The sequence below is a fragment of the Hyperolius riggenbachi genome, chromosome 8 (genome assembly GCF_040937935.1).
Source record: "Hyperolius riggenbachi isolate aHypRig1 chromosome 8, aHypRig1.pri, whole genome shotgun sequence".
Taxonomy (NCBI): Eukaryota; Metazoa; Chordata; class Amphibia; order Anura; family Hyperoliidae; genus Hyperolius; species Hyperolius riggenbachi.
The window spans coordinates 24,145,671-24,172,918 of NC_090653.1; the positions used below are offsets into that span (position 1 = coordinate 24,145,671).

The following is a 27,248-nucleotide window of genomic DNA, read 5'->3' on the forward strand; positions in this document are numbered from 1 at the left end:
TTCTTCAGTTTAAATTTAATGATCTTTTGAGGAGCAAAAGCTATTAAAAGTCCTCAGGAAATACTTCCCAGGCTTTTGAAGATTCCACTTACACTCTCAGATCTCTAGAAGATGAATTGTGAAACTTTTTAGGGCTTGTTTCCACTGTTGCGACGCGATTCGCCGGCATTCCGACGCTTGTAAAAACGCATGCGGATGCGTTTCTGCATGCGTTTTTACCCGCGATTTCGCGTGCGATTTGGCATGGCAGGGTGCCATGCGAAATTAACCATGACACTGCCAGGGCAAAATAACATTGGAAAAGGTGCGAAATCGCACGCGAATCGCGGGTAAAAACGCATGTAAAAAACGCATGCATTTTTACTATTAAATACATTAGCGGCGATTCGCACGGATTCCCGACGCAGGCGAAATCGTTGGCTCTTTTGTGCGTTTTTTTACCGCTGAAAAAAACGCACCTCAACAACGCTACAGTGGAAACAGGCCCATCCACTTGCATTACATGTGCGGATCTGCATGCGTTGGACGCATGCAGATTCGCGATAGTGGGAACGAGCCCTCAGGAATCTATTTGGAAGTTGTCATTTTCACAACATTTGCTTTTTCTGCCTCCACATTCCCTCACACGCTCAGCATGCCTCTCCTTCACTTCAGGGGTGACAGAAGGGGGACACAATGGCAGAAGAACCCTCAGGGCCTCTCGGACTTGGAATGATGGAACGTTATACAGTAGTGGACGTCATAACGTATTGCTGCTGAAGATTTCCAACTCGCTGCAGTCCACGATGTCTTGTCGGGAGAGTCTCCTCTTGAACTCATCAGTGGTAAAGTAGTAGATAACTGGATCCAGGCAACAGTTCATGCTTGCCAGACATAAGGCCACCGGGTGAAGCGTGAGGATGGTCTTTTTCAGCTGGCAATTCTTGATCTTCCCAGCTTTGGCTAAGAAGTCCAGCGGGAAGGTGAAGTGATATGGCACAAAGCAGATGAGGAAGACCACAGCGCAAGTCAAGATCATCTTCAAGGCCTTCTTCTTTTCTCCAAGGTCATGGGAAGCCGAATGCGGCTTCTTCAGTGACATCACTGTCCTCCAAGAGCAATACAGCACGGTGATTAGCGGGGTCACAAAGCCAAAGAGTTCTGCAAAAGTGACCGCCAAGATGGAGTTCGTTACCCCAATGTCCCGAAGAGGAAGGTCCATGAAGCATTTTTGTTCCAGGCTCTCGTTTCCGTTTTCGTGAGTGGAATTTTGCATCCTCAATAGTGGAAAGGGCAGACAGCTGACGCAGACCACGATCCACCCTACGGCGCTCACATAGGTATCAAACATGCGCTTCCTGTCCGTGAACTTAAAGGGGTAGATCAGGTAGCGGAAGCGGCGGACGCTGATGCAGACCAGGAAGAAGATGCTGGCGTACATGTTTACGTACTTCAGGTAAAAGCAGAACATGCAGAGGAAGGTGCCGAACGGCCAAGACTTGTTGAGGTAATAGAATATCCTCAGGGGCAGAGAAAGGACTTGCAATAGATCAGCAATGGCGAGATTAATCATGAAAATTACCGCTCGTTTCGTCTCTCTCATGTAGGCATAGAACACCCATAAGGCCAAGGCATTTCCAATTAATCCAGGAACTAAAATAATGGCGTAGGTCACGGCATATAGATACTCCATGAACTGCTCGTCCACTATGCACTGTGTGACGTTCTCACCAGTAGACATCTTCCACCGGCTGTCAATCAGCAGGTCAACCAGTCCAGAACGCAAGACCAATCCTGGAATGTTACAGATGTACTAATTTTGGTGTTTCGGACTCTCTTGGTTCCATGTCAGTCATATCTCTGTCAGTTTCATGTTTGTTTGTTTTTAAACCTCAGATGTTCAGAGAATTGGAGGGTGTGTAGATTCGTCCATTGTGGTGGGACAATGTTCTGCCATTCCATTTAGCTGGTTATAAGATGTTCCTGAACGGGGAACGCTCCGGAGACGATTCTGGGAGTTTTCAGGAAGGACGGCATGGTGACTCCAACGCCACAACCTCGACTCTGAAACAACGGAGATAAAAACGGTTACATGTCTTCAGAAAAACGATGGACAGTCCTGCATCTACCCGAGATATCCCACCACTCTCTCCACCATATGCTACAACTGGAGAGGTACTAATGATTCCAGCTGGCACACGAATTTAATCCAAATTGTATGCCGTGTGGAATTGGGCCAGTGAAAACTGGCAGGAATTGCACTTGATTGGTCCAATCAGAGGTGATGAATAAAATCTATATTTACTTACCTGGGGCTTCTCCTGGGTCCCGCTGGCAGCCTCTGAAGTATTGCTGACTCCCGATGGGTTGGCGTCTTCTGTGCATGCGCCTGCGCTGTGCATGAACGCGCCCATGTCATCGGGAGGGGCCGTACGCTACCAGTGACATGGGTATGCTCTAGTGAGGGGCAGACACACGCCCGCTCATGCGTAGAAGACGTCCCATCGGGGGTTGGTGATCCTTCAGAGGCTGCCAGCGGGTCCAGAGCGGCGGGGAGGGGCACACGTGACTTCTCAGGGCTGGAAGAAGCCCAATGAAAATAAAGCTAGATTTTATCAATTCGCCTCAGATATCCTTTAAAGGACAACCAAGGTGACATATGACATGATGAGATAGACATGTGTATGTACAGTGCCTAGCACAGTACACAAAGGACTATGCCGTGTTCCTTTTTTTCTTTCTCTAACTGAAAATGTTAAAGAGGAGCTGTCAGCCATACTATCTCAGAAATAAATAACACATATAGAAGTAGATAAATACTTGCTATACTTACATAACAGATGTATTGCACTACTGTCCACATTTTTATTTTATTGATTTTTCTACAGTAAAAAAAAAGAGAAAATCCTTCTTAGCATTTCCCATTTTAAGTGTGGCTATTTTGAAGTCAATCCTGATGCCATTTCCTCCCTTAAGCTACGTACACACATACGACAACGATCGTTTGTGCCGAACGACAAACGATTGTTTAATGAGGATTTATAAAATGGTCGTGAATAGGTTGATGAAAAGGTGAACATGATACGATCGTTAGCGAACGATCGATACGGAAGTGACATGGCAATTTACATATTACAAATGATGTATTCGTTAAGGAAAACGAAAGAAACGTCAATATTAATGTCCAATAGAAAAAAGGAAGTTGCGTCGTCAAATGAACTATCTTTCAGTAGATTTCAGGAAGTGACGTCAAAGGTATCTTATAAAAGGCTTTGATTCATAATAGCTTCCCAGGTGGACTAGAGAGGGCCAAACATAATGTCAAGCGTAAAAGCCACTTGATAGACACATTTATGTGGTTTTTTTATATTTTTTCTCATATATATAGATATATATAGATATATATATATAGATATATATTTATATATATATATTTATATGAGAAAAAAAATATTATTAAAATATACACATACAGAAACACACATATATTTAAAAACATTTACAGCCTTTTCATAGTACTCATAATACAACATAAGATGCTTTTCAACAATACAAATAGTGTTTGTGCATGCCCATATGTTTTGTAACGATCGCTTTGCAGCGATCTCTGTACTCACACAGCTTTTTATAACGATGGTCGTTACAAAAAATCTGCCAGGACGGATCGTTCTTTTCTAACGAGATCAGTTGTTGGTCGTTGGAGTTAATGATCGTTTCGTTTGCGTCTTTTTTGTAACGATCGTCGTTTGACCGCCCTCCAATATAGAAAATGCATTGTTTCAGCATGAGAAATATTGGCCAATCAGAGAGGAACAGAGGTGTGGGAGGGGAAAACAGGAGGGAAAGAGGCTTCAGCCAATCAGGCTGCATTAGTTAAGTCAGAGGGGAAAGTAGGGAAGTAAAAAAGGACAACCCAGCATGCCCTGCAACTTCCTTGCGTGTGTACCAAATTTTGTGTGTACCAAATAAGAGTCAGGTAAACTGGGGAATGATCATTTATCAACAAGAAAAGTAATAGTGATTTCAACTTTTGGATTGCCTGATTAGCATCCTTATTACTTGTTTACCAGATAAAAATAAAGAAATGATTTTTGATTTTATGATCCGACAGTTACACTTTAAACATCAGGTATGCAAGTGACTGTTTCTACCCAGGTCGATGCTGGGTCGGACTATAGCCTAACCCTCGGGGCTTGTTCACAAACTTCACACTACAAGAGCTTGTGATTCTGAAAAGCTCTTGCTAATGTAGGGTGACCATATTTTGATTTCCAAAAAAGAGGACGATCACAACAGCATGTGGGCGTGGTCATGGGTGGGGCAAAATATACAAGAGCTTAGCAGTGTGCTGTCCAACTTCGCGGGCATGGAGGGCCATTTTTTTTTCCAGACCACATGGTGTAGGGCCGGCCAACCACAAAATGCAATCAGATTCGCAGAAGATTTCCCCACAAATGCAATCTTATTGGCAGCACATTTCCCCACAAAATGCTTTCCCCCATGCTGCTTCCTAAATATACCTCCCTCGTTCTCCCCTGACCCCTGCGGTGCAGCTGCCACCGCTACCAAACCTCAGATCGGCGGTGAGCAGGAGATAGGAGTCAGCCACATCATCCGCGCGCCGGTGAATTCAAATGCAGGAAGTGACATCATCGGTCACATCCAGCATTTAAAGTCCACCGTGCGGCTGCTATGCACAGCCTGGCTGGTTCCCATCATGAAGAGCCGTTTTGGGAGCCGAACGAGCCGACTCTTTGGGTGCCGAGCGGCCGAGCCAGAAGAGCCGATGCTTAAAGAGCCGAAATTCCCATCACTAGACTGAGTCTCATGTTTGGCTCGTGTTTGCCTCCCAAACGGTTCTTTACCCGGACATTTCAAAAACCCGGGAGGACAGCCCGGACAGGTCGGAAAAAGTGGACCTGTCCGGGCAAAAGAGGACGCCTGGTCAGCCTAGCTAATGCAATGCTATGGGGGATTTTTACAAAATCACATTGCTCTAGTGTGCACATTCACATAGGATAACATAAGCAAGAGCTTTAAAAATCACAAAGCGCTTAGAAAGCGTACGAGAGAGAACGGCGCCGGAGACTTGGGCGCAGGACACAGCCAGTATATGTCTGATCCTGCTGCCGCACAAGTCCGGGCCGTGTTAATTACTATTCCCCCTCCAGGCCGACATGGATAGTGGGGGAATGAAATAATTTGGCTTCCAGCAATTGCTGGAAGCCGAATTATTGTTTTAAAAGCAACTTCAGATCCGTCTTCTGACGGCGCTGAAGTTACTCCCTGTGCACTGCGATAGCCGTAGTTCCTATTACGGCCTATGGTGGCACCGGCTGCGCCCAAGTCTCCTGCGCTGCTGCGCCCAAGTGTCCAGCGCTGGATTTACCGTGTTCGCTTAGAAAAGCTCTTAGTGTGAACAAGTCCTCACTGATAAGGAATTACAGACATAAAACACTTTCCTATCAGTAAATGGCTTCTGAGAACAGAAAAGAGATAAACAAGGGTGAATAGATCATAGATATGAGCTCTGGCATACTTCATAGCATGTGTCATTGAGCAAAGACAATACAACAGTAAAAACTTAAAAACTACTTTTAAATATAACATAAAACTGTGGGATATCTAAAAAAAAGTAATTTTTTTAGAAGAAGGAGGGTAGATACAGTTGTTTATCTCAGCAGTTAATTTTCACCTCTGATGTCCTTTAAAAGAAACCAGAGATGATAAAAGAAAAAGCTTTAATACATACCTGGGGCTTCCTCCAGCCCCATACGCCCGGATCGCTCCCACGCCGCCGTCCTCAGCCTTCTCCAGTGCCGGTACCGGTTCCCGTAACTTCCTCCAGTCTGCGCAAGAGAAGTGCGCTCTCTACGTATCTCTCCAGCAGCCGCCATATACAGCCACCGATATAATCCCACAGATGAACGATCATTTTCAATCATCATTATAATCGATTGGAAATAATTGGTCGTACCCACTAATGGTCGAAAACCTGCTAACCCATCCGATCAGATTGATGGAATCGATCTATTTATCGGATCGATCCTAGTAATCTGATTGAATTGGTTAGCAGGTTTTCGGCGAAGCAGGGCTTTTCGGCACCCGCCCCTAGCCGTGTAGCGCTGAAGCTTGGCGCGGCTGTAGTACTAATGTTTTACTCCGCGCCCCGCGCACAGGGACTTCGGGGATCTGGGGATTGCTGGACCCTAAATTACTTCTACCTCTGAGCTGCGATGATTCGGAAGGGGAGTGGTATTTAAAGAGGAACTCCTATAATGTACTAAAAAAGTGCTTTATTTTTATAATAATTATGTATAAATGATTTAGTCAGTGCTTGCCCATTGTAAAATCTTTCCTCTCCCTGATTTACATTCTGACATTCATCACATGGTGACATTTTTACTGCTGGCAGGTGATGTCAGTGGAAGGAGATGCTGCTTGCTTTTTTGGCAGTTGGACCCAGCTGTAAACAGCTGTTATTTCCCACAATGCAATGAGGTTCACAGACAGGAAACTGTCAGGACCACTGTGGGAGGGGTTTCACCACAATATCAGCCATACAGCGCCCCCTGATGATCCATTTGAGAAAAGGAATAGATTTCTCATGTAAAAGGGGGGATCAGCTACTGATTGGGATGAAGTTCAATTCTTGGTCACGGTTTCTCTTTAAGTATTTAACACTCGGCTCACCCTGCGCAAAAACGAACTCGGCCCCAAAGTGCCATGTGCGCAGTTTTCGGGCCCTTAGTGAGCACAGACGATCGCTTCCGATTAATTACAACAATGATTGAAAACGACTGATCTTTCGTGAGATTGTATCGCTTCGCTAATGGCCACCTTTACACATATGGTGTTTGTTTCAAAAACTTTTACATGTGACAATGAGGACATTGGTGCCTAGAGATTTCTATATATAGAGCTGGGCGAGGAGGGGAAGTTCCACCCAATGACAAGATGACACATTTCTCTCGTGGGTGCCCACAAAGGGGAACCCCGCTGGGAAAAAGGGGAAGCCCAACTTCACTGAAAGCATAAAGTAATTTCTGAGTGCTTCATGCCTCTGTAATGAGCTTACCTTCCAGCTCCAGGGCCCGCGGCGTCTCCAGCGTGGCCCGGACTTCTGCGCTGGAGTCTTCTGGCGGCATCCCCGGCGTCCCTCTGGCAGGGTCTTCTGACTCGCACGTGCGTGGTGCGACCTTTAGGTCGTGCGCGCGTTCGAGTGAGCCTTATAGGCTCAGAAGGAGAGTTAGGGATGACCGCAGGTGATGTCACTAGGTGACATCACCAAATGGGAGTGGCTACTGTTTGAGTACTTTTGTATTTAAGGCCAGAGCATTCAGTTCGCTGCCTCTAGGTCTAGCTAGCTATTTTGAGCTACATTAATATATTGTGTAGACGCACATTATATATGTACTCCAGTTAGTCAGTTATTTTCGTATATATTCTTGTAATATTATTGTAACATCATATTGTGTATTATCTGTGTACTGACCTCTGGCTTGCCTCCTGACCTCGCTCTTGTCTAGTCCTTCTGTACCGCTGCCATTTGATTTACGTTACTGACTCGGCCTGACCCTGACTTTGTTACTGCCTGATCCTTGCAATACGACTGACATCTGATGTATGTGTATGACTCTGCTCGATTATTGACTACGATTTAGCCTAGCTACTCTGTACCTCGATATCTCTGACCTGTTCATGACCTCAGCCTGATTTAGACTACGCTTGCTCCATTGCTGTATTTTTACCTGTACGCTATCTCATCAGGCACCAGCGTGATAGTCTCCCAACTTTTTTAAATAAGAAAGAGGGACACTTAAGCCACGCGGCCCACGCCCCTGCCACACCCCCTAACCACGTCTCCAAAACACCCCTAGTCACACATAATATAATTATTTCATGAGAAAAATATGTTGTTTTATAATTCAAACCACACTGGTCCTTTCTATCCTGCTTCATTTTCCTTCATAGTAAGAAAATAAGGAATATATAAATTTAAAGTGAACCCGAGGTGAGAGTGATATGGAGGCTGCCATATTTATTTCCTTTTAAACAATACTAGTTGCCTGGAAGCCCTGCTGATCTATTTGGCTGTAGTAGTGAACTGAATTACACCAGAAACAAGCATGCAGCTAATCTTGTCAGTTCTGACAATATTGTCAGAAACCCCTGAACTGCTGCATGCTTGTCCAGGGTCTATGGTTGAAAGAATTAGAGGCAGAGGACCAGCACGGCAGCCAGGCAACTGGTATTGCTTAAAAGGAGATAAATATGGCAGCCTCAATATTATTCTCACCTCGGGTTCCCTTAAAAGGATGGGAATGAAGTATACATTCAATGTAAACACAGTTTGTAGTAGAAAATACATTCATTTACATAGATCTGTACATCAGTGAAAGAGGGACAGATGAGGAAGAAAGAGGGGCAGACTGAGGGACAGGGTATGTATGGGGTGTGGCCACCTTAAGAAATTGCAGACGAAACACTGCATTCTTTTCTTGTGAAATTAACCCCCCAAAAATGTGTAATCCGGTGAAAATTGCAAAACACCTGTAAAAATCGCAATGAAAACGCATTGCTTGTGATTACATTTCGGGATTTGTAGTGGTAAACGGCTCTTATGGTGCCCATACTTGGTACAATTTTTTATTTTTTTTTTCGATTAGGTCATTTTGTTTGATTATTCCGTTAGATCAAATATAAAGATATTTCCAACATGTCCAATCGTATTTTTCTTGAAAAAAACAGGATAACAAATTATTTTTTCTTGAAAAAAAAAAGATTCTTTTCAACTTTTATTTGATTCGATCGTTTTGGTCGAATAAACAGAAAAATTTAACGTTTTTATTGTACTGTGTATGAGCACCTTTAGGATTCAATAATGGGGCAATTCAAATAAACGGCCAGGGCAGCAGTGCACATTTTGCAAAACAGGTACGAAGCTGACAAATGTAAATTGACTGCAGTTAGGAATTGGGCTAGCCACCTACACTTCCCGTTGATAATTTGATTGGCCCAACTCCAATCTGCATACAAATTGTATGCAGGCGACCATTATAACCATCTCATTGGAAGACGCCACCCCTTTTTAAAATGTTGCATTTTGCATGATTTTGGGCATACTGTCCCTGTCACAAAGTCGGTGACAGTCCCAGCTGGGAACACTCATTTATGAGTGTTTGATCCACCATTTCTCCGCTTTTACAGCAAGGAGCCCTTTCTATAGTGGAAGATTAAATCTCGCTTCCTCCATACGCAGGCGTTGAACCGCAGTCACACCGTGAGGGCCTTTGATTGTATAAGTTTCCCCATTGTTCTATTTTCATACTTGGCTGCAGAATTCACACAGCTCAGCATTGTGCTCTGGAAATTACACTAGATGATGTATAAAAACGATTCTAGTTACAGTCATTCCTCCCCCTTCCCCGGGCCGCAGATGTGCTGTAACCATTGTCACAGCTCTGTCACCTGCCGGAAGTGGTGCTGAGAGCGTTCACTTCCCCCAACATCAAAGCTCAACAACTCAATTCTCAAAAAAAAATAAATTTTCGTTTCTGTTGCAGTGTAAAAAAAAAATAAGTTCTCTAGAATTTACAGGAAGGAGAGTTTGTGAAACTGCAAGGAGACATTTCATTTTCTGCTGTAAATGATGGTAACAACATGCGGATTTCTCTGAAAAAAAACAAACAAAAAATTAGGCAATGATCTTGCTGTGTGTTTTCGATGGGTAGATTACAGAGAAGATAGTCAGCTGGGACTTTATAGACATTTGTGTGATAATGATCTTGTGTGATGCAATCATGGCCACTATGAGGTCATCGCTGTTTCACAACTTTCTCTGTATTGCAAGTTGAGTAGATCGCTCTTCGAAGAATATGCTACATGGAGGTGGTAAAACTGATCAGCAGGGGCGTAGCAATAGGGGGTGCAGAGGTAGCAACCGCATCGGGGCCCTTAGGCCAGAGGGGCCCCGAAAGGCCCACCCTCAACTACAGTATAAGCTCTCTATTGGTCCTGTGCTCAGAATAATCACTTCTATAGATGCTTTGAATAATGGTAATTATTAACAAACTGTCCCCCATCCCCTTCTTGCACCTCTGACACTGTAGTTGCCATTGGCAGGTTTTTGGTGCGCCGTATCAATTGTTATGTATAGAGTGCTTGGGGGGGCCCCATCGCAAAACTTGCATCGGGGCCCGCAGCTCCTTAGCTACGCCACTGTGATCAGCGATTGGCCAATCTTAATTGAAAGTGTGTACCAGGCTTAAATCGGACCACTTCAATATTCCACATATCGTATATATTTCTGTATATTGGTCAGTGGGCTCTGGGGGCTTCTACAGGACCCAACAGTGTGCAGTCCTTTGTGTACAGAGTTCAGAGCTAGGGATAGTTAACCCTCCTGGTGGTCTATTAAAAACCGCCAGGGGGCAGCGCAGCAGCGCTACATGATAGCTGCTGTGCAGCGGCATCCCCCCACCCTCTTCGATCGCCTCCGGCGATCAAGCCCGTCCGGAAATCCCATTCTGAACGGGATTTCCATTAGGACTTCCCCTATTGCTGTGGCGACAGGCGGGATGATGTCATCGATGTTGTGACGTCAAAGGGAGTCCCGATCCACCCCTCAGCGCTGACTGGCACCGATTCGGCGGGTAGCGGCGAATCGGCGGGTAGCGGCGAATCGGCGTGGAGCGGCGGCGATCGGAGTGCACACGCAGCTAGCAAAGTGCTAGCTGCGTGTAGCAAAAAAAAAAAATTATGCAAATCGGCCCAGCGGGGCCTGAGAAATCCTCCTGCGCGGCTTACCTCGAACTACGTTCGGAGTTACCGCCAGGAGGGTTAATGAGATGTATCACATTCATGTTGATACAAATTTTATGGAAATAAACATATTCCAGGGGGGGGGGGGGGGAGTAATTTTGGCCTTCTTAGATGAAAACCCCTAAAACTTACTAGATGTTGGAGCCGAGAAAGTTTACAATATTTTTTTATGACTGTTGGTATTCCAAATGGTTCTCAAATATCCCATTTCCAATTAAATTTTTGGCCAAGCACAAATGCACTGTATGCAACCGTTTTCCAGTGTTGGTGACTGGGCAAATTGTTTTTGTTTTTCATCGGAAATCAAGAATGCACGGGCGCAGTGTAAACATCGGAAACACGCAAAAATCACATTGATACGCATGCATCGTAAACAGAGAGAACCTCGACTACATTAGCAATACTGATTGTGAATTTCAGGGGGAAAAGGGCCGTTATATGAAACGGTGCGCAAGAAAACCGCATGTCAAAAAACACAGTGCTATCCCAATTTTTGTTGTGAATTCCCTATTTAAATTTTTTACTACAAATCGTCAGAAAAAGTAAAAAGGCTGCCATGCTGTGAAAACTGACCGATTGCACAAAAACCACGCAGCAGAGATGCATATAAATTCACATTGTGAAGAATAAATAAATTGCTATCATAGCGCATTTGCCATTGCGATTTGCAATGGAGAAGTGTGTGTGTGGGTACCGTATTTATACTACTGAGGCCTGGAACCCACTAGATCAATTTTTTGAATGTTTAATGAGCGCTTTAATTCGCAAGCGATTTCCCTAAACGCTCTGCCAATGCAAATAAATGTAACAGATTCCACAGTAGCGATTGTGATGAGCAAAATCGCAATCGCAGGACATGCAGCATTTTGGGAGTGTTTGCGTTTCAATGTAAAGTATTGAAGCGTTGGTAAATCGATCATGAATCCCTACACATAGCAATTTGTGTGCGATTTTAAATTACTGCAAACTGTAAAAAAAAATATGATACATTGAAGGGACCAATCAGAATTAAAATCGCTAATCGCAAATCGCTATCACAATCACTGGCAAAAAACATACACTTCTTTTAAATCGCTCCCAAAAGCGCCGGAAAACGCTCATGAATTCGCTTACAAGACACCAATGAAAAATGCAAGCGATTTGCGATTTGCGATTTGAAGTGGGTTCCAGGCCTTAGAAAGGTCCATTTCCAAGAGATTGTTTGTAAGTTGAATTGTGTGTAAGTGGAGTCCTGTATTATACACAGTGAAACGCAGATAAAGGATTTACTTTCAGACAAGTCTGGATTTGGACATATAGAATAAACTATGTTTTTCAGTTGTTTTTAATGTGTTTTTTTTTCTTTCAGTGATTTAAAAGGAACCCGAGGTGTGAGACCTATAGAAGCTGCCATATTTATTTCCTTTTAAACAATACCAGTTGCCTGGCAGCCCTGCTGATCTTTCTGGTCCGTAGAGTCTAAAGCTGGCCATACACTAGGCCGATTCCCCGCCGATCGACAGCAGATGCGATCACTGGGATCGAATCTGCTGTCACATCGTTCACGCTACATGCTAAATTTCGATCTATTTCGTCCCAAAATAGATCGATCCCGTCGATCGCTCCGTGCGGGAAATTACCGTCGATCGCCCGCGGGTAGGGAGCGCATCGCTAGCGGCGTTCGAGTGCCCGACGCCCGACGCAATACAGCTGCAATACATTACCTGCTCTGCCGGCGCGACTCCCCAGGTCTCCGCTGTCTTCTTCTCCGCTCTGGTCTGGTCTCCGGGTCCGGCATGCTTCACTTCTTCCTGTCTAGGGGAAGTTTAAACAGTAGAGCGCCCTCTACTGTTTAAACTTCCTGCCGGGACAGGAGGAAGTGAAGCATGCCGGACCCGGAGACCAGACCAGAGCGGAGAAGAAGACAGCGGAGACCTGGGGACTGGAGTCGCGCCGGCGGAGCAGGTAATGTATGCGGGGGGGGGGGGGGGGGGGAGCGGCGGCAGCAGCAGCAGCACCACCACCACCACAGATTGTGATCGGTTTCAGGCTGAAATCGGTTCACAATCTGTTTGCAGTAAAGGCAGCCATACGATCCCTCTCTGATCAGATTCGATCAGAGAGGGATCTATCTGTTGGTCGAATCTGATGGCAAATCGACCAGTGTATGGCTACCTTAAATCACACACCTAAAACAAGCAATCTTGTCAGATTTGTCATAGATAAATGCTGAGGCTGGGTGCACTCATAGAAGAAACACTAGCATTGCAGAAAATGCTGCATTTTTGCCGCTAATGGAAGTCTATGGGCTGCAGGAAAAAAACGCATATAAAAACGCATATGCATTTTCTAAGTGTGCGTTTTCAAAATCACAGGTTTTGTTGCAGAAAAACGCATCAAAAACATAATTAAAGTTAATGGAAACGCAATGGTATGCGTTTTTATATGTGTTTTTGTTTAAAAAAAATGGTTTTGTAATGCATTTCCGCTTCCTGTTGTTATTTGCATAAAACGCTATTGTAAAACGCATGAAAAACGCATACAAAACGCATATGTGTTTTGTATATGTGAACCGCAAATGCATTAAAACGCACACAAAACGCTTGAAAAACGCATCTGCGGTAAAAAAAATGCTAACGCAACAAAAACGCATGCAAAACTCTTGAAAAATGCATATGCGGTAAAAAAAAATGCTAACGCAAACGCACCAAAAACGCAGTTATAATGCACCTAAAACGCACACAAAAAAACCCACACATGACTTAAAATGCAGTCCTTCATGTTATGTTATGTGTGCCCCTGCCCTGATAGTATTAGAGGCAGAGGATCAGCAGGACAGCCAGGCAATGTGCATTATATAAAAGGCAATAAACATGTCGGCCTCCATATCCCTCTCACCTCGGGTTCCTAAACTACTTATAACAGTTTATATAACACTGTAACAGTGAACAACAAAAATACATAATACACAAACATTATTGTATATTTTATGTATGAAGCAGGGACGGATCTAGACCAAATTGCGCCTGGGGCAAGGTCAGGTTTTGGCGCCTAAAGGTCAGGTTTTGGCGCCTAAACTGCCATTCCCCATCCAGTTTTGGCGCCTAAAGGTCAGGTTTTGGCGCCTAAACTGCCATTTCCCATCCAAATTTTGCCGCCTTTTTAAGAATTCAACAAACTGCGCCTGGGGCTAGATACCTGCCTGCCTCCCCCTAGATCCGTCCCTGGTATGAAGACAACTTTGTTTGTATCTCTGAAACCATTGTAACTCGAATTGTTTGTAAGTAGGGGACTATGTGTATGTAAAATTCATTCTATATATTTAACATATACCGGTATATTAAAAATGTGAGCGTTTGGTATAATTTTCCCTTGCTGTACCGGGTGGTCGGTGGGCTTTAGGGGACTCTAAGGGACTCCTGCAGGTTGCAGCCCGGTGTACTCACAGCTCAGAGCGCTTTGCTAATTATAATATCGTTTTTCGTGGCACTGCTCCAGCGTTAGTATTGCAGCACGCTTGGTCTCCCGCCACAAGCTGGATATATTGCACAATACGTGTGTAGTATGTGTGTGCAAACCGCAAACCTACCTACCCCTCCCCTCCTATCAAACCTGTCATCTGTATAATGTAACCTCCTGACCTTTCATTACACATCAGGGGTGCCAGCCGGGTATATGTACTACCCCCAGACTCCAATGTACAGAACATGTACAACGGCTGCTGACGATGGTGACTGTATGTACTATAGGTTCTGCTGCGTCACACTTTCTGAACCCTTTGTATCTTAAACATATCTGCTGAAAGCGGACCTGAACTCAGAACTTCCTCTCTGCTCTAAAAGATAAGCATCAGCATAATAACCTTTAAAGAAAAACATTTCTTTGTTACAGCAGATACAAATCCTGCAATAAATCTGCAGTGTCCACACCCTGCTTTCACGGAAGCAGACATAGGGTTAACATCCTGTGTTTACAAATTAGCTGCTCAGCTGACACAGCTGAGAGATCAGATTACACATGTGCTTAGTCACAGATGAGGGGGGATTAGACAAGCTAAACTCTCTAAATACATACAGGGTGCATTTCTCTAGGTTTTCCTTCTGTCCTGTTCAAGAGTTCAGGTCCACTTTAAATTGGACTTAAAGGGGAACTGTAGTAAGAGGTATACGGAGGCTGCTATATTTATTTCCTTTTAATGAATACCAGTTGCCTGGCAGCCCTGCTGATCCTTTGCCTCTAATACTATTAGCCATAGCCCCTGAACAAGCATGCAGCAGATCAGGTGTTAGATCTGACAAGATTAGCTGCATGCTTGTTTCTGGTGTTATTCAGATACTACTGCAGAGAAATAGACCAGCAGGGCTGCCAGGCAACTGGTATTGATTAATAGGTAATAAATATGGCAGCCTCCGTATACCTCTTACTTCAGTTCCTCTTTAACCACTTGCCGACCGCCTACTTCATATTGGCGGCGGCAAAGTGGCAGCCCCAGGACCACGTAACGCAGAATGGTGTCAGGTCCTGGGGCATTCTTTGGCCGGGGATCGCGCGCTGGGATGCGCGCGCATCCGCCGGCAATAGGCTCCGCCCACCCGCGACGTCAACCCGCCGGCCAATCGGAAGCGCCGGCGGGTTGTTAACCCGACGATCCCCGGATAGGAAGCGTATAATACGCTTTGTAATGTTTACAAAGTGTATTATACAGGCTGCCTCCTGCCCTGGTGGTCCCAGTGTCCGAGGGACCACCAGGGCAGGCTGCAGCCACCCTAGTCTGCACCCAAGCACACTGATTTCCCCCCCCCCTGCCCCCTGATCGCCCACAGTACCCCTCAGACCCCCCCTTGCCCACCCCCCAGACCACCATTTGCACACAATCACCCCCCTAATCACCCATCAATCACTCCCTGTCACTATCTGTCAACGCTATTTTTTTTTTAGTCCCTAAACTGCCCCCTGCTCCCTCCTGATCACCCCCCCACCCCTCAGATTCTCCCCAGACCCCCCCCCCTGTGTACTGTATGCATCTATCCCCCCTGATCACCTGTCAATCACCCGTCAATCACCCGTCAATCACCCTCTCTCACTGCCACCCATCAATCAGCCCCTAACCTGCCCCTTGCGGGCAATCTGATCACCCACCCACACCAATAGATCGCCCGCAGATCCGACATCAGATCACCTCCCAAGCGCAGTGTTTACATCTATTCTCTACTCTAAACACCCACTAATTACCCATCAATCACCCCCTATCACCACCTGTCACTGTTACCCATCAGATTAGACCCTAATCTGCCCCTTGCGGGCAACCAATCACCCGCCCACACGCTCAGATTGCCCTCAGACCCCCCCTTATCAATTCGCCAGTGCAATATTTACATCTGTTATTCCCTGTAATAACCCACTGATCACCCATCAATCACCCCCTGTCACTGCCACCCATCAATCACACCCTGTCACTGCCACCCATCAATCAGCCCCTAACCTGCCCCTTGCGGGCAATCTGATCACCCACCCACACCAATAGATCGCCCGCAGATCCGACATCAGATCACCTCCCAAGTGCAGTGTTTACATCTCTTCTCTCCTCTAAACACCCACTAATTACCCATCAATCACCCCCTATCACCACCTGTCACGGTTACCCATCAGATTAGACCCTAATCTGCCCCTTGCGGGCACCCAATCACCCGCCCACACCTCAGAACGTCCTCAGACCCCAGCCCTGATCACCTCGCTAGTGCATTGCTTGCATCTATTTCCCCCCTCTAATCACACCTTGAGACACCCATAAATCACCTCCTGTCACCCCCTAGCACACCTACCCATCAGATCAGGCCCTAATTTGCCCCGTGTGGGCTCCTGATCACTCGGCCAAACTCTCAGATCCCCCTCAGACCCCCTTCCGATCACCTCCCCAGTGCATTGATTGCATCTATTTTCCCCTCTAACCGCCCCCTGAGACACCCATCAATCACCTCCTGTCACCCCCCTAGCACTCCTATCCATCAGATCAGGCCCAATACATCCTGTCATCTAAGAGGCCACCCTGCTTATAACCGTTTCCACAAAATTTGCCCCCTCATAGACCACCTGTCATCAAAATTTGCAGATGCTTATACCCCTGAACAGTCATTTTGAGAAATTTGGTTTCCAGACTACTCACAGTTTTGGGCCCGTAAAATGCCAGGGCAGTATAGGAACCCCACAAGTGACCCCAATTTAGAAAGAAGACACCCCAAGGTATTCTGTTAGGTGTATGATGAGTTCATAGAAGATTTTATTTTTTGTCAAAAGTTAGCGGAAATTGGATTTTTATTGTTTTTTTTCACAAAGTGTCATTTTTCACTAACTTGTGACAAAAAATAAAATCTTCTATGAACTCACCATACCCCTAACGGAATACCTTGGGGTGTCGTCTTTCTAAAATGGGGTCACTTGTGGGGTTCTTATACTGCCCTGGCATTTTAGGGGCCCTAAACCGTGGGGAGTAGTCTAGAAAACAAATGCCTCAAAATGACCTGTGAATAGGACGTTGGGCCCCTTAGCGCACCTAGGCTGCAAAAAAGTGTCACACATGTAGTATCGCAATACTCAGGAGAAGTAGTATAATGTGTTTTGTGGTGTATTTTTACACATACCCATGCTGGGTGGGAGAAATCTCTCTGTAAATGGACAATTGTGTGTAAAAAAAATCAAAAATGTGTCATTTACAGAGATATTTCTCCCACCCAGCATAGTTATATGTAAAAATACACCACAAAACACATTATACTACTTCTTCTGAGTACGGCGATACCACATGTGTGACACTTTTTTGCAGCCTAACTGTGCTAAGGGGCCCAAAGTCCAATGAGTACCTTTAGGATTTCACAGGTCATTTTGAGACATTTGGGTTCAAGACTACTCCTCACGGTTTAGGGCCCCTAAAATGCAAGGGCAGTATTGGAACCCCACAAATGACCCCATTCTAGAAAGAAGACACCCCAAGGTATTCCGTTAGGAGTATGGTGAGTTCATAGAAGATTTTATTCTTTGTCACAAGTTAGCGGAAATTGATATGTATTGTTTTTTTTTCACAAAGTGTCATTTTCCGCTAACTTGTGACAAAAAAAAAATCTTCTATGAACTCACCATACCCCTAACGGAATACCTTGGGGTGTCTTCTTTCTAAAATGGGGTCACTTGTGGGGTTCCTATACTGCCCTGGCATTTTAGGGGCCCTAAACCGTGAGGAGTAGTCTAGAATCCAAATGCCTCAAAATGACCTGTGAATAGGACGTTAGGCCCCTTAGCGCACCTAGGTTGCAAAAAAATGTCACACATGTGGTATCGCCGTACTCAGAAGAAGTAGTATAATGTGTTTTGGGGTGTATTTTTATACATACCCATGCTGGGTGGGAGAAATCTCTCTGTAAATGGACAATTGTGTGTAAAAAAAATCAAATAATTGTCATTTACAGAGATATTTCTCCCACCTAGCATCTGTATGTGTAAAAATACACCCCAAAACACATTATACTACTTCTCCTGAGTACGGCGGTACCACATGTGTGGCACTTTTTTGCACCCTAAGTGCGCTAAGGGGCCCAAAGTCCAATGAGTACCTTTAGGATTTCACAGGTCATTTTGCGACATTTGGTTTCAAGACTAATCCTCACGGTTTAGGGCCCCTAAAATGCCAGGGTAGTATAGGAACCCCACAAATGACCCCATTTTAGAAAGAAGACACCCCAAGGTATTCCGTTAGGAGTATGGTGAGTTCATAGAAGATTTTATTTTTGTCACAAGTTAGCGGAAAATGACACTTTGTGAAAAAAAACAATTAAAATCAATTTCCGCTAACTTGTGACAAAAAAAAAAATCTTCTATGAACTCACCATACTCCTAATGGAATACCTTGGGGTGTCTTCTTTCTAAAATGGGGTAATGTGTGGGATTCCTATACTGTCCTGGCATTTTAGGGGCCCTAAACCGTGAGGAGCAGTCTTGAAACGAAATTTCTCAAAATGACCTGTGAAATCCTAAAGGTACTCATTGGACTTTGGGCCCCTTAGCGCAGTTAGGGTGCAAAAAAGTGCCACACATGTGGTATCGCCGTACTCAGGAGAAGTAGTATAATGTGTTTTGGGGTGTATTTTTCCACATACCCATGCTGAGTGGGAGAAATATCTCTATAAATTGACAATTGTGTGTAAAAAAAATAAAACAATTGTCATTTACGGAGATATTTCTCCCACCCAGCATGGGTATGTGTAAAAATACACCCCAAAACACATTATACTACTTCTCCTGAGTACGGCAATACCACATGTGTGGCACTTTTTTGCAGCCTAACTGCGCTAAGGGGCCCAAAGTCCAATGAGCATCTTTAGGCTTTACAGGGGTGCTTACAATTAGGCACCCCCCAAAATGCCAGGACAGTGAACACACCCCACAAATGACCCCATTTTGGAAAGTAGACACTTCAAGGTATTCAGTGAGGAGCATAGTGAGTCCGTGGAAGATTTCATTTTTTTTTTGTCGCAAGTTAGAAGAAATGGAAACTTTTTTTTTTTTTTTTTTTGTTACAAAGTGTCATTTTCCGCTAACTTGTGACAAAAAATAAAATCTTCTATGAACTCACCATGCCTCTCACTGAATACTTTGGGATGTCTTCTTTCCAAAATGGGGTCATTTGGGGGGTATTTGTACTATCCTGGAATTTTAGCCCCTCATGAAACCTGACAGGTGCGAAGAAAAGTCAGAGATGCTTGAAAATAGGAAAATTCACTTTTGGCACCATAGTTTGTAAACGCTATAACTTTTACCCAATCCAATAAATATACACTGAATGGTTTTTTTTTTATCAAAGACATGTAGCAGAATAACTTTCGCGCTCAAATGTATAGGAAATTTTACTTTATTTGAAAAATGTCAGCACAGAAAGTTAAAAAAGTCATTTTTTTGACAAAATTCATGTCTTTTTTGATGAATATAATAAAAAGTAAAACTCGCAGCAGCAATCAAATAGCACCGAAAGAAAGCTGTATTAGTGACAAGAAAAGGAGGTAAAATTCATTTAGGTGGTAGGTTGTATGACTGAGCAATAAACCGTGAAAGCTGCAGTGGTCCGAATGGAAAAAAAGGCTCTGGTCCTTAAAGGGATACTGTAGGGGGGTCAGGGGAAAATGAGTTGAACTTACCCGGGGCTTCTAATGGTCCCCCGCAGACATCCTGTGTTGGCGCAGCCACTCACCGATGCTCTGGCCCCGCCTCCGGTTCACTTCTGGAATTTCAGACTTTAAAGTCAGAAAACCACTGCGCCTGCGTTGCCGTGTCCTCGATCACGCTGATGTCATCAAGAGCGCACAGCGCAGGCCCAGTATGGTCTGTGCCTGAGCAGTACACTCCTGGTGACATCAGCGGGAGCGAGGACACGGGCATGCAGGCGCAGTGGTTTTATGACTTTAAAGTCAGAAATTCCAGAAGTGAACCGGAGGCAGGGCCAGAGCATCGGTGAGTGGCTGCACCAACACAGGATGTCTGCAGGGGACCATTAGAAGCCCCGGGTAAGTTCAGCTCATTTTCCCCCGACCCCCCCTACAGTATCCCTTTAAGGGGTTTTATGACTGCAGTCCTTAAGTGGTTAAGCTGCATACACAAGACTATAGTCATTTGAGACGGCTACAGAACGACCGATCCTTAGGTAATCGTGTGCAAATATTTCAAAAACAAATATTTAGACTAACGACAGACATCGGTGGCAAATGCAGATTTGTCTTGCCAGATGTGATTGAACCATGATCGTTTATGTCCAGCAGTGTGTATGTATATCGTCAGTATATCGTGTGTGCAGAATCCATCACCCAACAAACTCTGACGTCACTTCTGCATGTGCGCAATATTCAAAAGTGATGATTTGCTTTACTATAAAGCCTGGCAGTCAATATATGAGGTCGTCTGTTTAGAGGAGAGTGGTATATAGAGGCTGCTATATTTATTTCCTTTTAAACAATGCCAGTTCCCTGGCAGTCCTCCTGTATCTAATACTTTTAGCCATAGACCCTGAACAAGCACGCAACAGATCAGATACTCTGACTCAGCTGACTCAGGTCATACTGTATTAGCCATATGCTTATTCCAGGGTTTTGACTCAGACACGACATATGCCAGAAGATCGACAGGGCTGCCACAGCTCCGGTGGTTCCCGTTGTCCTTGCAAGGTCGGCTTCCTGTGTGTTCCACCGCGCGGGTCACGTGGTCCAGCCGACGTCATCAGCATTGTACTGCGCAGTACACACTTCCAGTTATGATTGTCCAATCACCGACTAATTTTACCACCTCCTTGTAGTAGGAGGGTCAATAGATATTGAATACTATGAGCAGATTGTGTTGGTAAACCTTCATACTACATAGAGGTGGTAAAATTGGTCAGTAATTGGCCAATCAAAATTGAAGATGTGTACCAGGCATAAGGTCCTTTTCCACCTTCCAATTCTTGAAATGCATGTGTCTGGCGACAATTATCCAATCGCAACGCCACCATGAGTGTAATAGTAACCGCCGTGCCTCTTTTCCACTATTGCAATGACATTTTCCTCTCAATGCCAACGCCGCCCGTCATGCTGTATTTTTCTTGCATTTGTTTTGTTTTGTATACAATCCGCTGGGTAAAAGCACAATCGCCCGGTGAAGACGACCAATCGCAAGAAAATTGCGCCCCTCCCCCCCCCCCCCCCCCCCCAAAAAAAAAGTGTTTGGTGTAAAATAGAACAGTTACACAGGCACTACAGTGTCTCTGCAATAGTGATCACAACTTTCAGTATAAAAGAGGCCCTAAAAGGATGGTCAATATGATGATATTCATTCTAAGTTGATGCAATCGGTATGCAAACCTGTAGAGCTTAGAAAATGACCAAACACAGCAGTTGATCTATCTCCATAAAACTTGCACCAACTCGGAATTATCAGGGGACCGATGGAGTCACAGCTCCATAATGGTAGTTTTGTAACTTGAATAACCATTTTTGAAAACTTCTTAGAAAATCTTCCATTTCTGATCCATGATCATCTTCCTCACTTGGACATCCAGATGTCGGTTTGTTAAATAAGGGCGCGGTGACACCTGATTGTCAATCCATTCACCGACGCACCTGGTCCTAAGTACACACGCTTTTCCCACTTATAAATAGGTCTGATTGGATGATTTTTCTCAATATATAAGACAATGCCGAATCATGATTAAGCTATGGTGACGATGGTACCATTGAAGCCAGATGTTGTGGCCACCCTTTGCGTACAACACAACAATGATTTTCTTAGGCTAGATCATGCATATCAAACTCCAGCCCACGGGCCAAATCTGGACCTCAGTCATCAAATTTGTCACTCAAGTGGTTTCCCCACTTTGCATTGTGTTTGGCCCACTCTAGGCCACCAGGGAAGCTATATTGGGGGTGAAGACCTACAACACCAGAAAAGCCATATGGGGGAGGGAGGGATAAAGCACTAGACATCAGGGAACAGTATGGGGGGGGTCACTAGAAACCAGGGAACTGTATAGGGGAGGGATGACCACTAGACGCCTTAGAAACCGGGAAGGGGGGGGGGAGGACGACTACTAGACACCAGGTGACTGTATAGGGGAGGGAGGAGGGCCACTAGAGACCAGGGAACTTTATAAGGGAAGGAGGAGGCAAATGGACATAGATGTTGGCCCGTGACTTGGTTCCAATTTTTCAATTTTGGCCCACTTTGTATTTTGAGTTTGAGATCCCCGGGTTAGATCCACAATAGTATATAAAAAATAAAAGACGAACGCTAGCCAACAATACCGGATCCGAGTATACCTAGTTCTCTTATGGCGTTTGTTAAGATTAGTCTGACTTTCGCACCAGAAGATAGATGTCCATAGAAGTTCAAATAAAGGGTGCAGGTGCATTCTGGGCCATTCCCTTTGGACACCAGGCATGTGGTACTTTGGTATTATTCAGCACTTATGGAAGTCAAGCCAATTACAGCATATGAGTCCAAGAAATGCCCATTGGCCAAAAGATCCTTCCTGCAGTGCCCACCAGACACGATACCAGTCAATGTCCAGTATAAATGCCAGTATAAGTACCACCATAAAAAATCCATTGTACATTCTTTACCTGGTGCCTTGCAAGTAATGAAAGAGTACAAGTTTTTAAAACCACTTTGACTTTAGCCTTGTGGCTCATGTGGTTACATTTTCTGAAGGTCCTGATTTGTAAGGTCATTCCAACCATCCTGAAGAACTCCACTGCAGACTTTCATTGTCTACCTTGGTTCAATGTGTTCTTCTTGCTCAACAAGTAACCTCAGACTGGTTTAATGATGTCTACACCAGGACTTTGTTCCATTCCACCTCTTTCATGACTCTTCGTATTTTTCAGTGGAGATAGTTCCTCGAGACTTTAGCAGTTTGTCTGGGACTATTGACTGAACAGATATTGCATGATGGATATTAATCTGCTCGTAGTTCTCAGCAGTGAGGCAGCCATTAGTTTTCACCAAATCATCAACTCTACGTGTGGAGGTGCAGCGCCAAACCAACCTCCCGGGAACTGAATACATTAAGCTTCTTCCCTTTGAAACTGGAAGATGTCCAGATTTGTTTTCAGCTCAGAGTTGGCAGAACCACCTGGACCCTGAAAGACCCATCAACAATCTGAAGACGACTCATCAGAAGTGATATTCATGGCAGAGTTGTGGCCAGGAAAGCTCCTCCGAGGTAGAAAGAAAGCCAAGTGAAAACTCTACAGATGACCTCTTGAGGTTAGCAGAGTAATGGCAGAAGGTACTTTGGACTGATTAGACTCAAGATGTAAATTATTTAGCTCTAACACCAGGTGGTTTGTCTTCCAAAGATATGGAGGACATGACCTGGATACATTTCTGTAGGCAACAGTAAAGAACAAGAAATGGAGTTGGTAATTTGAAGGTCTGAGTTGAATGTGATTAAGTATACATGCTAAGTGCTCGGTCTTCAGATATTGCTCTTCCACATATAGGATCTGATGATTTTACAGGAAGTCCTTTTTTGCTTTTCAATCATTTAGACATTTGTTGTATTCAGCCTCATTTGGGTGGTAACGTGCTGTATCAACACTATATGCAGATACAAATTTTGATAAGTTCTATCTTTTCTTGTTTTCATATTGGATATGTTATTTGCCTGTTTAATATTTTAGAAATGTTGTAATAAAATATGTTTTTTATACAATGACCAATGACATCTGATCTTCCTTTCTTGATGTAAAGGTATACATAATAAATTAAACTATCGTAGACCTTCAAATTACCGTCACATTTATAAGGCGATGCTTATGTGTATCTCCACATTTATGAGGCGCCCGACGCTAGATGTGTATCTTCACCCGGGACAGTAATTGGCCTGATGAAGTGAGCTGGATCTCACGAAACACGTTGCCTTGTGCTCAATAAATTATTTGTCTTACTGTACCGTAAGTGAATTCTTGTCTGAGGTAAGCCACCTCAAGTTGTTTTTATATTCAGCTTTTTTATACTCTTGGGCGCCTCTCCACCGTGTGTTGACATTTATAAGCGAGATGGGGTATTTAAATATTTGGACTTTCAGTCCCCCTACTAGCGGCAGACTTTTTAGGTCTATACTTAGATATGGAGTTGGTCATTCAGGTATCTCCTTACTGTCCAGGCAAACACTTATCCATTACACAGTGCCATTGGGAAGGCATCTGATCAGTATCGACTTTATCCTGGCCAGGTCACATGGCTGAAAATCACAATGACTTATCTGCAGCAAAAATAAGAAGAAGAAACCACGCAAGAGATGGAGGCCTCCACAGAGCCATCGATGAGTCAGTCTGGGATCAGTTTCGGAGAAAGAAGTAAGACGCCACTGAAGTCTACAGTGAAACCTTGGCAAGTTCTCCAGAATGTTTGTAACAACCCATCATGCAAGCATCTCAAAAGGCTGCATCTAAGAGTACCTAAGAGAATTGCTGCTGTGTCAAAGGCGATGGGTCATCGGCCAAACACTGATTTCATTTGTTTTCTTCAGTTCACTATCGGGAATTTTTATTTAATGAATATTTATGGTATTATTTTTGAAAACCATCCTGATTTTTTTTTTCCGCAAGTGCCAAAGTACCAAGTATAAAATACTAAATAGAGTGCAAGCTCCTCTGTTGGGAATGGATCAGTGAGCTCTGTGAAATACGTCATTGTTATATAGATATATATGTGTGACTGTGGTGAGGACATTAGAGTGTAAGCTCCTCTGGTGCAGAGACTGATGGGGATGGATCAGTGATCTCTGTACAGCACTGTGGAATATGTCACAGCTATATAAATGTATAATAATAATAGTGTGTGACTGTGGTGGGGACATTAGAGTGTAAGCTCCTCTGGTGCAGAGACTGATTGGAATGGATCAGTGATCTCTGTACAGCGCTGTGGTATATGTCAGAGCTATATAAAAGTATAATAATAATAATAGGGTGTGACTGTGGTGAGGACATTAGAGTGTAAGCTCCTCTGGTGCAGAGACTGATGGGAATGGATCAGTGATCTCTGTACAGCGCTGTGGTATATGTCAGAGCTATATAAATGTGTAATAATAATAGTGTGTGACTGTGGTGAGAACATTAGAGTGTAAGCTCCTCTGGTGCAGAGACTGGTGGGAATGGATCAGTGATCTCTGTACAGCGCTGTGGAATAAGTCAGAGCTATATAAATGTATAATAATAATAGTGTGTGACTGTGGTGAGGACATTAGAGTGTAAGCTCCTCTGGTGCAGAGACTGATGGGAATGGATCAGTGATCTCTGTACAGCGCTGTTGTATATGTCAGAGCTATATAAATGTGTAATAATAATAGTGTGTGACTGTGGTGAGAACATTAGAGTGTAAGCTCCTCTGGTGCAGAGACTGGTGGGAATGGATCAGTGATCTCTGTACAGCGCTGTGGAATAAGTCAGAGCTATATAAATGTATAATAATAATAGTGTGTGACTGTGGTGAGAACATTAGAGTGTAAGCTCCTCTGGTGCAGAGACTGATGGGAATGGATCAGTGATCTCTGTACAGCGCTGTGGTATATGTCAGAGCTATATAAATGTGTAATAATAATAGTATGTGACTGTGGTGAGGGCATTAGAGTGTAAGCTCCTCTGGTGCAGAGACTGATGGGAATGGATCAGTGATCTCTGTACAGTGCTGTGGTATATGTCAGAGCTATATAAATGTATAATAATAATAATAGTGTGTGACTGTGGTGAGGACATTAGAGTGTAAGCTCCTCTGGTGCAGAGACTGATGGGAATGGATCAGTGATCTCTGTACAGTGCTGTGGTATATGTCAGAGCTATATAAATGTATAATAATAATAGTGTGTGACTGTGGTGAGGACATTAGAGTGTAAGCTCCTCTGGTGCAGAGACTGATGGGAATGGATCAGTGATCTCTCTGTACAGTGCTGTGGTATATGTCAGAGCTATATAAATGTATAATAATAATAATAGTGTGTGACTGTGGTGAGGACATTAGAGTGTAAGCTCCTCTGGTGCAGAAACTGATGGGAATGGATCAATGATCTCTGTACAGCGCTGTGGAATATGTCAGCGCTAACAATAGTGTTTGAGGACATAAGAGTATAAGCTCCTCTGGTGCAGAGACAGAAATGTACTAATCAGTGATGTGATATAAGGAAATAATATATACAATAATTATAATAGTAAAAATAACAATTAGTAACATCCCCCTTATATTACATTACCATAACACTGTATAATAGTTAATGTTACATACTCACAGTTGCTGTTGGCTATTGCGGCGTTGTACGACTCATCCTCAGAGTTCAGGGAGCAGTCAGCACATGGTCCGGGCATCCTCTCTGTCTCCCGCCGTTACTGTGTGCCAGGCTGGGGCAGCAGTAGACTTTGCATGACGGGCGAAGCGTCTTCCCTGAGCTGCTGTCATACAGAAAGTGGCGGCTCTCAGCTCTGCTCACCCCCTGCAGTATAATCTGCATTTCCTTCTTTCACATAGTTTACAGTCAGGGGAAATTCTGTTTCCACTCTGCAGTCTGTCAGTGGAGGAGAGAGTTACAGAGACTGGACAGATCAGAGATCTGTGAGCTCGGAGGAAACTGGGAAGAGGCTGGCAGGGTGGACTACAAGTCTCAGAATGTTTTATAATTCTTTTCTTAACCCTTTAGCAGCCAGTTTATTTAGAGGCTTGCAAGGGCTCCAGGCCAATTTATTTTAGTACATGTTTTTATTTCTTCTTTGTTAGATTTCCTTACTTCTAATTAATACTGCTGTAATGTGTATTTATGGCCACTTGTCACTAGGGGGCAGTGTGAGACAGTAGCAGAGGAATTCTGCTTTCAGTTTCTATATTTTCTGCTAGTAGAGAGAGATCAAAGCAAGCCAAGAATTTACAGCACAGTGAGTTTTGCTGACTGAAGTCAAAAGCAACGC

At 44.2% G+C, this 27,248-nt stretch overlaps 1 protein-coding gene across 2 annotated transcripts; it reads right to left on the bottom strand.

Annotated features, from left to right (window-relative positions):
• GPR174 (G protein-coupled receptor 174) lies at nt 1–26,768 on the bottom strand. 2 transcript variants are annotated; one of them, XM_068249268.1, is made up of 2 exons: nt 26,579–26,768; nt 1–2,043 (listed from the first exon to the last, which is right to left on the bottom strand). In XM_068249268.1, the coding sequence occupies exon 2, from the start codon at nt 1,718–1,720 to the stop codon at nt 740–742; it is 981 nt and encodes a 326-aa protein (XP_068105369.1). In that variant the 5' UTR covers nt 1,721–2,043; nt 26,579–26,768; the 3' UTR covers nt 1–739. The 2 variants fall into 2 exon arrangements, with proteins under 2 accessions (XP_068105369.1, XP_068105370.1); XM_068249269.1 differs by having other exon boundaries at nt 26,575–26,590.
• Between the last annotated feature and the right edge of the window lie 480 nt (nt 26,769–27,248).